This window comes from Vicia villosa, linkage group LG4 (assembly GCF_029867415.1).
Source record: "Vicia villosa cultivar HV-30 ecotype Madison, WI linkage group LG4, Vvil1.0, whole genome shotgun sequence".
Classification (NCBI taxonomy): Eukaryota; Viridiplantae; Streptophyta; class Magnoliopsida; order Fabales; family Fabaceae; genus Vicia; species Vicia villosa.
The window spans coordinates 123,270,522-123,281,140 of record NC_081183.1 but is presented as its reverse complement, the minus strand read 5'-3'; the positions used below and the strand labels follow the sequence as shown (position 1 = coordinate 123,281,140).

The 10,619-nt window shown below is 32.4% G+C and overlaps 2 protein-coding genes across 2 annotated transcripts; one reads left to right on the top strand and one right to left on the bottom strand.

The window, feature by feature from the left end:
* On the top strand, window positions 1-2,535 carry LOC131597786 (glycine cleavage system H protein 2, mitochondrial-like). The gene is made up of 5 exons (XM_058870454.1): window positions 1-79; window positions 441-700; window positions 1,903-1,981; window positions 2,164-2,241; window positions 2,360-2,535. The coding sequence occupies exons 1-5, from the start codon at window positions 1-3 to the stop codon at window positions 2,533-2,535; spliced, it is 672 nt and encodes a 223-aa protein (XP_058726437.1).
* A 2,519-nt stretch (window positions 2,536-5,054) lies between these two features.
* LOC131599608 (uncharacterized) lies at window positions 5,055-8,846 on the bottom strand. The gene is made up of 6 exons (XM_058871901.1): window positions 8,793-8,846; window positions 7,832-8,363; window positions 7,234-7,713; window positions 6,862-7,020; window positions 6,348-6,769; window positions 5,055-5,864 (listed from the first exon to the last, which is right to left on the bottom strand). The coding sequence occupies exons 2-6, from the start codon at window positions 8,328-8,330 to the stop codon at window positions 5,238-5,240; spliced, it is 2,187 nt and encodes a 728-aa protein (XP_058727884.1). The 5' UTR covers window positions 8,331-8,363; window positions 8,793-8,846; the 3' UTR covers window positions 5,055-5,237.
* Window positions 8,847-10,619: the final 1,773 nt, after the last annotated feature.

Sequence of the window (10,619 nt, the reverse complement as noted above, 5' to 3'; positions counted from 1 at the left end):
ATGGCTTGCCGGCAGTTATGGGCTTCAAGAGCTGCATCATACCTCAGGATCTCTGTCTTTCACAGAAGCTTCTCTTATGGTATGTAATCTCATTCTGTCACCTTCTTCTTTCATTTGTTTTTCGTAATTCACTTAAGATCGTATCATGGCATTTCATTTTGCAAGTTTTGGATACAATCTGTAGATTGTAGATTTCGATTCATGTTCTTCGATTTGATATTATTTATTATTGTTTTGATCGGTGTTTGTTTTTTATTTATCTGTTTAACTTAATAGATGTTGTTATTTTTGTGTTATTCTCGTTGCATAGATGTAACATAAACTAGTAAGAGTATTAAAATATGTTCTTCAATGCACATTTGCATCTATGAGCATTGAGAACTTGATAATTGAACATTTTTGTGATAGCGAAGCTACTCTCTTCTGTGTTATAATTACAGTTTTGAACAATATGAAGTATGGTGATTCTCATGAATGGGTGAAAGTTGATGGAAATTCTGCAACTGTCGGCATAAATGATCACGCCCAAGATCATTTGGGCGATGTTGTGTACGTTAAACTCCTAGAAGTTGGAGCAGCAGTGACACAAGGAGATGCCTTTGGTGCAGTTGAAAGTGTGAAGGCAACTAGTGACGCCAACTCTCCGGTTTCTGGAAAAGTTGTCGAAGTTAATGAAGAGCTCAACAGCTCTCTCGGTTTAGTGAGTTTTATTTTATCGCCTAATTCACAATGAGATTTTGTGACATAATCTCATTATTCATCGCTTTTGTTTTGAAACCTTAATGTTAGACTCTTGCTTGGTTTTGTCACTATCTGTTCCTTTATACACACACAAACAGCAGAGACACCAATGTCATAAAATTGTTTCCAAATTGTTTTTCATGAGATCTGATTTCTCTCCTCTCTGTATTTGAACAAGGTTGCAATTTTGCTTCTCACTGAAATCACTCCAAAAAGCATCGCGGTTCACAATGCCACATAGGTGGCTCGGTTTGTGGTAAGTTCTAAGTTTAATGTGGAAATAGAATTGTGCTAATTAAGTATTTTTGTTTATTTTGCACATCATGACATTTCTACCTCAACATTGTTTTAGTGACAAATATTAACTCTAATGCTCCAGGTCACGGCTTTCTCTGTCCTGTTGTAAGTAAATATTTCTTTTATAATATCTCTCTCTACCATGCATGTAGTTTTTGTTTAAGGTACCAATTTAAATTCATAAGGAAAATCAAATCAATGTTACAGATTAGTTGATAATTCATAAGTATTAGTTAGACAAGTCCACAAGACAGAAGAGAAAAAAGATTTTTTGAAGGCACACCAAGTTTGCTGAAACAAGAAGCATCATGAAGAAAAGAATAACTTTTATCACTAGTTTTTCTTATACACAAAATTTTAAAGTTTAAGAAACACTCAACAAAATATTTATATTTATTTCTCTCCAAGTGTTAATAATATCCTTTGTGTCGCATGCACATGCAAGATGCCTTAAATAAAATAGCATCTTTTAAATTTCACAGGATGTAATTAAAAAATGAAGAAAAACAATAGTGTATGTGACTTTTGTATTCCATTATATATTCTCCACAATGTGTAGCCATTAGCTTCATTCATCTAAGAAAGATAGTTCAAATAAGTGATTATAATAATAGTGATTAGCTTCATTCATCTAAGAAAGAGAGTTCAAATAAGTGATTATAATAATAGTGATGATGATGAGGAAGCAAAAACTAGAGAAGAAAACAAACACTTTCCTACTACAAAAATCAGCAACAAAAGAATACCAGCATTACCTTAGTGGTCTTTTGAGATTCTTCCTTTTATCATACTAGCATTACCTTATTTTCTTTACATCATTGAACTTTTCAATGCCTTCTGTGTATTGATGTTAATTTTTCTCAGGCTGCAGAGAGGCTTATTTCAAGCAAAGGGGAACTCAAAACACAGCTTGAGAATTTTTGCAGGGATCCTAACATATCAAGTGAGGCACTCATTTAGTTGCTATTTTAATTCTATACTCGTGTTTCATGTTAGCTTCTGTGTTTCACTTTAGTGACAGCAACAACAACTTATAAATAAGGTTGATTTATCTTACATGTGAATGCATTGTAAAGTTGATTGATTTTGTGAATGCATTGTAAAAATGATTTGAAACATATGCAGGGAAGAATGGAATCTTCTTAGCTTGTTACTCACAATCTCTCAGATGTCGACTTGGTGAAAGATCATTTGTGACACATGGTAAATTTGCTTCACACTAAAAACATGACAAATAGCTGCTCCATTTGATTTAATGGTCTTAAACTGTTTACTACTTGGATATACATGGCATGCATATTGATTTAACATATTCTTGAAGTACTGTTGATGTTAGCTAATAACCTCCATTGCAGTTTACACGTTATTAGAAGAAAAGAAGAAGTTAAAGGCGATGAATGGTTGCAAGCATTAGCAGCTGAATTTAATATGGTCAAGCTCCCCGCCCTATTGGACCTTGAGCTCCCCGCCCTACTGAAATGTGAAATTGTAGGCTAGCTAGCATGGAGATTTGTTATATTTTTAGTTGTTGTGAAATATATATTTACAGTTTAGCTAATCATGAACCAACCACTCATAGGATGTCATAAAAAGATGTTTGAATTCTGTCATGAACCTATTTGTGTTTGTTCAACATTACCAAAACTCATCCAAAACAATTGTCAACAATAGATATTTGTATCATTTGATGCAGCTGGTAATAATTATTGGTTTTTGATTATTAATGCATGTGCATTTGTATATATATATATAATGACATATTTATGTAATGATACAAAAATAAACCGTGGTAAGATTAATGGTTTAGAATGCATAACATATAACAACGGTTTTAGATCTGTAGTCATAACAAAACCGTGGCTATATCTTGAAATAAAACTGTATGTTAAACGTTAAACTGAAACCGTGGCTTTATCATATGGCCACAGTTTTGCAGTCATGGCAAATACAAACCGCGGCCTTAATCAAGCTACCTAAACCGTGGCCTAAAAAAGCCACGGTTGTCGAAAAGGCGTGGTCTATACCAAAAAACCATGGACTTTACTTTAGGCCACGGCCGCATACTCCACAGTTGGATTTCTGTGGCCAAACCGTGGCCTCAGCGTTACGCCACGGTTATTTTGCATATAGCCTCGGTTTCTTGGGCGTGGCAGGAGACCTTTTTTTTTGTAGTGAATGTTATGGTGTCTTTAACTCTCTCTAAACCCTTACTATATTATTCACATTGGACTTAACCCACATAGTTCCACTTCTAACTAAATAGGCCTAATTCGATAAAATAGAGTAGTTCAATAAATAATTATGGTACAACAAATAATATTATTACCCTTAATATTATTTTCCAATTAATCCAATTAAATCCGAATTTATCTTAAATAAATAAAATCCAATAATAATATTATTTCTAATATTATTTCCCCAACATATTCCACTTTATTAATTCTTCGATTAACCAAATAAATCCCAACTTTACTTAATAATCTGAACACATTTTCTCGCTAACACCGACGATACAATTACTTATCAAACTTCGTCCAAATTAAATAAATCCTTATTTTAATTTAATTAGCAAATTAATTAAATTCGGGTTGTTACAAGATCAATAGAAAATTCAACTTCTTTTCTGGGGATACATCGGGAAGGACTTTAGGAAATTCACGTACCACCTGTAATTCATCTATTGTGGTCTGATTCTCAATAGATAACAATGCCATCAACAAAAACACCTGAGCTTCGTCTTGCACCCATTCCTGCAATTGTCTAGTAGATAATATACCAATTTCCCCCTCCTTGACAGGAGTAGAAAACATTCCAATTTCCCCCGCACAAATATTTTATAATAATTAATATGAACACAGTTACATTCCATCCAATTCATATCCAAAATCACATACAATCCACTCAACGGTAAACAAACCAAATCAACAGCAAAGTCTTTATCGAAGATCAGAAAGAGACACTTCAAACACACTAGAGAAGTACTCACCGATCCCTTAGCTGGAATATCGACGGTCATCTCTCCGTTCATAAAAGACAACACAAGACCCAACTTTTTCACACATTCAGCAACAATAGTAATTAAAGGAGTACTATTAATGAAACTGTTGGGAGTTTAATAGCGGTTTTTCAAATTTTTGATCCTCTTAGCGGAACAATCCCGATGAACGAATCTAATACGTTGAACGGATCTTGATTAAACCATTAATCACAAATCAAATACCAATAAGGGTTCAATAATTACCTCTTGAAGTGTGCTTTATCTTTTGATCACGAACGACAGGAGATACCGGCGTCTCTACGTAGAGCACGCGAGTGCAAAGTGGAAGGCAGTGCTGACCGTTCTTTCTCTGAGAAAATTGACAATTAACTTTGGTAGGGGAAATAACTCCTCTATTTATAGAGAGCTTCTAAAACCCTAATGCTCTCATTTTGGGATTTTCCAAAATAAGGCCAACCTTATTTAATTAAACTATTTTAATTAAATAAACTGATTTAATCATAAATCTTAATTTGGTTGCAAAAAATAGGAGATGATGATCAAGGCTTAAAACCCAAGTTTCTCTGAGTATATATGATGGAGAATCTCTTGAATAAATATGATTTGCATGATGATGAGAAGATTATGCTTCAAGAATTTTGTCAATAGTGATGTCACACAGTCGAATGGACCAAAACTCTAATTTTGAGGAGAAAGATAGGAGACATGAGATTTACTTCAAAAACTCTTGCAATCTTCAATCTCTGATGAAGTGATGGACATGTTGGATGTCTAGAGGCATGAGAAGCCCTTGTAACTTGAACTAGTTATGTGTAATTTTTCCTCACTAATATAATTTCTCAATAAAGTAGTGAGTGATATTATCTACTGAACTAAGGGTAATATCATGATTTGAATTATTAAACAAATATAATAAAAAAAAAGGAACAATTTCAATATTATCTTAAATCAACAACTTCTAGAAACTAATTCAATACATATTATAAATTATTTATAGAGGGAGAAAGGGGAACACAATTCCAAGGTTACATAAGCCAAAATGTAGAATGAAACAAATGCAAAACACTCACCACCACAACAAAATGATAATCTATTAGATGCTTCAAATTTCAATTGACACCACCCAAAAAATACGATTCTTGCATTTTTTGTTGTCAAACTTGTCTTTAACCGTAAGAATTTTCCTTACAATAATGATCCTCTACTTCTTGTTTACACGAAAGATGTTTTTACCAGACACAGCTATCTTCCTCCAATAGTAGCTTGGGTTAATAATAACTGAAAATAGTGAATACTGCAAACATATGTACAAAAGTATTGGGATGGAAGAAAGTATTGCAATTGAGCTAGAAACCCATATTAAACCATGATAGTATATAATGAAGAAGGCACTGCTAAAAGCTACCATCATGCTTGCGATAGAGATGAATAATGTGATCCATCCAATTATTAGCTTTAAAGGCAGTGATTTATGAAAATCTGACTCTCTATAGCGTGAGACAAGAATAGACAAGAAGATCAATATTGCCGTTGAAGATGAGGTGAGTGCCAATGCATCTGATATTGTAAACACCAAAAATGATGTTTCAGACAAATAGTTTGGTTTTCCTGTGTCATCATTAGTTCCTCCTGGTAAACTAGTTGCAGCAGTGAAAACTCCAGTAGCAATGACAGTTGAAATTAACATAGAGGACTCAGCAGTTTTTTTCATCCAGTCCTCTCCGTCTTCCCTTAGTTTATTGTGCTCCTTTGAAAATAGTTCTTGTGCAGTGAGTTCTTCCGAATTTCTCAACTTTATTTGTGCTGGTAGCATTATCTGTTTTACTTTCTATCATATGACAATGTAGTAAATTAGATGTGTAAAATTATGTTTGAGTTTAATTTATATAGTAGAATTGGATATAATTTACATAAAACAATAAATTTGACTACAAGGAATAAAGAATCTTAAGCATTCCCATTCTGTACTTTCATTTTTAGTTATCTTAAGAATCATAAACCTTTGTCTATCTTAACTATGTATATCTTAGTTAGATGATCCCTGTGTATTAAATGTCTAATCTTACTTTGTCATAGTAGTTAGTTATATACAACACTCAAAGTTGGAACAATGAGCTTCTACATGTCTTGGATTTTACCTATAATATAAATTTTTATCGGACATGAATGTGAATACTTTCTTTTCAATTCATGTCATCAAACTCAAATTTTTACATTAATTTGTTTTATTTAGGTGGAATCTACTCAAATTGTACCTCAAACCATCTAGGACTTTATGAAAATTAAAAGCAACGAACTAAAGGAATTGTACCTCAAACCATAACAACTCGAGATGCATTTGAAAAGCTGCTCCAGAAACCCATTCAAGTTGACCTTGTGGTACTAATTTTGCAGCCAAGTGCAATATAGTGTTTCCTTGTTTATCTTTATATTTCCCGATGGTACCTTTTATTTGTTGTATTTTGTTTACAAGGTCGAAGAAACTGGAATGGCGATGCATAACAGCAAAGTGTAATATAGTTCGATTTTCGCTATCCACATCCCATATCAAGTTAGGATAACCACTAACAAGCTCTGATAAGAACTCAAAATTTCCAAGTTTTGCAGCATCAAATATTAGTTTAGAAGGTTTATTTCTTATTTCTTTTAAGTCGTCCTTAGAGTTTTGGTATTTATCAAGAATAGTAGTCCAAAGAAATTTAACCAATTGGAAAACCACAGGTTTTCTCACGTCTGCAATAAAAAACTTTATTACTTGACATAAAATTCGTTAAAGAAATGTAAAAATAAAATTAATAAAATCAAATGGAACTGTGTCTATTTACCAGGATTGATCATACTGGAATAATCATCATGTTCTGGATCATGACAACAAGAATCCATTGATGTTTGATTTTTAGACAACACATGCAGAGCTGTTTTTTCTTTTGGATCGCGTGCAAAAGCTAGTGCATTCCTATCTCTTACCATTTTTAAGGCTAAGTCTTAAATTACGGAGAAAAATAATATTAGAATCAACATTTTCATATTTTGATAATAAAACAAAAATTACTATATGCATTTTTTTATGGTTTGATCTTGAACGAATGACTATTGATGTTCTGAGTGCAATATTTATTGATAGCAGCTAATCCAAATTTAAATAACCTGCCGGTTTTGGAGAAAAATAATGAATTAGAATTGTTAGTAGTACTTACCATAGATGCCAGCCTCGATACAAGTAAAGAATAATAATTTCCAATCCTTCTCTTCAAAACAATTTACGGATTGATCATATAGATGCCATGCCATTTTGCATCTTCCTAGTAGAGCAGCATTCTGAATAGGAGTATAATTTTTATGATCCCTTATTGTTAGTAACTTGTCGTTTCTTTCAAGCATTAAGTCAACAATTTTTATGTTTCCAGCGGCAGCAGCAAAACAGAAAGCAGTATGGCCGTTGATATCTGTCAATTCCAAATCACTATTATTCAACATTTTCAATAGTTGCTTCACAAATTCAATTTGATTCGCAGCTGCTGCAATATGAAGTAGTCTAAACTCCCCAGTTGTTATGGGAGCATTTATCAACTTTTTTTCCTTTTCTATCATGCCCTTTGCTTCTTGCCAATTCCCTTCTAATGCAAGCTTCTCAATGGAAACACAAAGGTTGGAAACCCCTTTCTCAAGATCAACATCTAAAACAAAAGTATACAAACAATTTTTAACATTAGAACAAAAGTTTTAAATTGTTTGTTGGGTAATAACTGACATTATATATAAGTATACATCATTTTGTGAGAGAGAGAACCATACTTGTTTCTTCCGAAATCTCTGCGTTAGAAGTGTTGGGAGCTGCCTCTGCTTGGTCTTGTACTCCTGATACTGCCTTTAGAAAACTTTCATGAGCCTTCAATTTCCTTTGATATGAAGGCGGTAACAGAAACAAGAACAAATCTTTGAGACTTATAACTCTTTCAGTTATATTTTCAACCTTGTCCCACATTTCCTTTGCAGTTTTGCAACTTGAAACTCTTTTAAGATCAAATGGATTTAAGGCACAACATAAAATATGTTTTGCTTTTGCTTCTTGTTCCATCATCTTCATGTCTTCATCATTGTACTCATCTTCAGATTTCTCACATTCTTTACCGTCTATTGTTTTCTTCGGAACTTTTGGTCCATTCTTGATCACAAGCCAAAGTTTGAAGTCCACAGATTGTATGTATATCATCATACTCTTCTCCCATTCCGCATAATTTTTGCCATCGTAGTATGGTGGCTTTGAAATGGACCGACTTTCAACGATGCTCATGGTTGAATCGATTTTTCTAGAAATTTGTATTATCTGCAATGATGAATTCTATCCTATGAGATATCAGATTAGTGATAACGACTTGAAAGTATAGCTCAAAAATATTAAGCTCATGCTGAATAATAAACTCAATTAATTAAAAATTCATATTAAATTTGATAAAGAAATAATATATAAGTTCATCTTTCATAAAAATAAAAAATTAAATGTGAAGGAATTTAAAATTTACAATTTAACTTAAATGAATATAAGTAAATTGTCATGGATGTTAAATAATATATAAGGACAGAACACAAATATAACAAAAATTTATGTTCAGTCAGCGGCTAACATGTAGTTTTCACTTGTAAGAAATATTATAAAAAATGAAATTAATGTATAAGAGAGAACTCAGATTTTTAAAGTAATAAATATATGTATAATAGATTGATTTTTGTTGTAATAATTTGTGGCACAACATACCAAAGATAGAGTGGAAACTGGAGACTGAAGGGGAAAGATAGAAATATGTTTTGAAGTTATATACACACCACAAAACTCAAAGGTGAAGCAAGCATAGATAGAAAGGAGGTTGTCATAAACGAAGGAAGGTATAATAGGACAAAGTCGCTTAAGCATAAAGAAATGAATGCTAAGAAAATATCTTTTCAAAAGTAAATTAACAGTAAAAATAATTTCAGTTAATTGATTGAAAATATTAAGCCAAATTAATTTATAAGGTTTAAGTTTTTTCTACAATTCTACAAACTCCAATTCATGATATAGTTGTTTCTACATCTCTACAAACCCCATATTTTGCATGAATTGATTTTTTTATATTCTATCCAATAAATCATCCAAGATAACCCAAGATACTTACTTGCCTATGCCCAACACTTCTAGAACACATTACAAATTCTCTATTAAGTTATTTACTTTTGGACAACATTTCTACTTTAATAAATTTAAGATTCTTGCAACTTGATTCGTTGTTCTAAAGTTTCTTGGCACAACATTTCTACTTTAATAAATGAGATAAATATACCTTACCCTCCTTACCATATAAGCGAGATTCGATTGATCCCCTATAATATATTTTTTTTTTGGATTAACCTCTTGAAATATAAAAATTCTATATTTTTGTCCCCTATTACCTCCCTGTAAAATTTTTTTTTTTATTTATCCCTCTGGTTTTTTACTGTTTTTTACACGTTTAAGGGATACCCTAAAATTACAAGGGGATAATAAAAAAAAAAGAATTATAGGGGTAACCCGTATCTCACCTATATGACAGGGGGTAACATATATTTATCCCTTAATAAATTTATGATTCTTGCAAGTTAATCGTTTGGTCGAAAACTTCTTCATAAATAGTAAGAATATATTTTTAACCCTACCATTTTACCTTCATCTGCTTTGTAGAACAAACAAATTGTCACGAGTAAGGAGAAGATTAGAAGTTGTCGAATCATTTTTGCATATTTTGATATAGTGGGTGTTCCCCTAGTTTCTTATTGAGTTACTAAAGTTGAAAGGCCTTCGGAACACATGATAAAAATATAAGGAGATAGAAAAATATATTTGTCGCAATCCTCTACCATGATTATAACACACATACATACATGACATAACTTAGACACTAAGCTAACTTCAACAACAAACTAACTTATACAATTGCATGCTAGAACAAGTTTCAACTACGACACACGCATTTTCGTCTACTGCGTGCTATAACAAACTTTGACTTCATCATGCACTACTTTGACGAACCTTAAAGCTACTCTTGACGAGACTAGAGTTTGATTCAACTACCACAAAAACCCATATGGACTGGGCACTTGCGGGTTTACATAGAAAAAATAACAAACAAAAATGGTTCCTATTTGTATCTAACAAAGATACAATAAGAATAGCAACATGATAAAAGTGAATGTTTAAGTCACAATCCTTGTACTAATATTTTTTTTTAATAGGCAATTAGATTGATAAAGCTCGCACTAGGGGTGCAACCCTTACAAAAGATTCCACTCTAAAAATAAAAAGAATCGGATAATGGAAGTTTAAACCATTCGAAATAACTTGGTCTAAACTTAGAATATCCAACACACAACCAACGCCAAGAAAGAAAAACTATATTAGAGCAAATGACATCGAAACAAAACTCCTCCTCCTTGAAGATAATATCTTTTCTCATAATCCAAAGACACCAAATGGTTGCGAACCAAACAAAATTGATAATAGTTCTACGCTTGATATTCTTCACCTTTCCTTGCAAATCCCCACAATAAACAAACTCCACGATGTTAATAT

What these genes read in the sequence shown, in the direction of transcription:
- LOC131597786 (XM_058870454.1), top strand. Translation starts at nt 1, where the DNA reads ATGGCTTGCCGGCAGTTATGGGCTTCAAGAGCTGCATCATACCTCAGG. An exon ending in TCAACAGCTCTCTCGGTTTA is followed by an intron (nt 701 to 1,902) that starts GTGAGTTTTATT and finishes AATTTTTCTCAG; the next exon opens with GCTGCAGAGAGGCTTATTTC. An exon ending in AAGATCATTTGTGACACATG is followed by an intron (nt 2,242 to 2,359) that starts GTAAATTTGCTT and finishes ATATTCTTGAAG; the next exon opens with TACTGTTGATGTTAGCTAAT.
- LOC131599608 (XM_058871901.1), bottom strand. Translation starts at nt 8,330, where the DNA reads ATGAGCATCGTTGAAAGTCGGTCCATTTCAAAGCCACCATACTACGAT. An exon ending in TATCGAGGCTGGCATCTATG is followed by an intron (nt 7,021 to 7,233) that starts GTAAGTACTACT and finishes CCGTAATTTAAG; the next exon opens with ACTTAGCCTTAAAAATGGTA. An exon ending in TCGAGTTGTTATGGTTTGAG is followed by an intron (nt 5,865 to 6,347) that starts GTACAATTCCTT and finishes GTCATATGATAG; the next exon opens with AAAGTAAAACAGATAATGCT.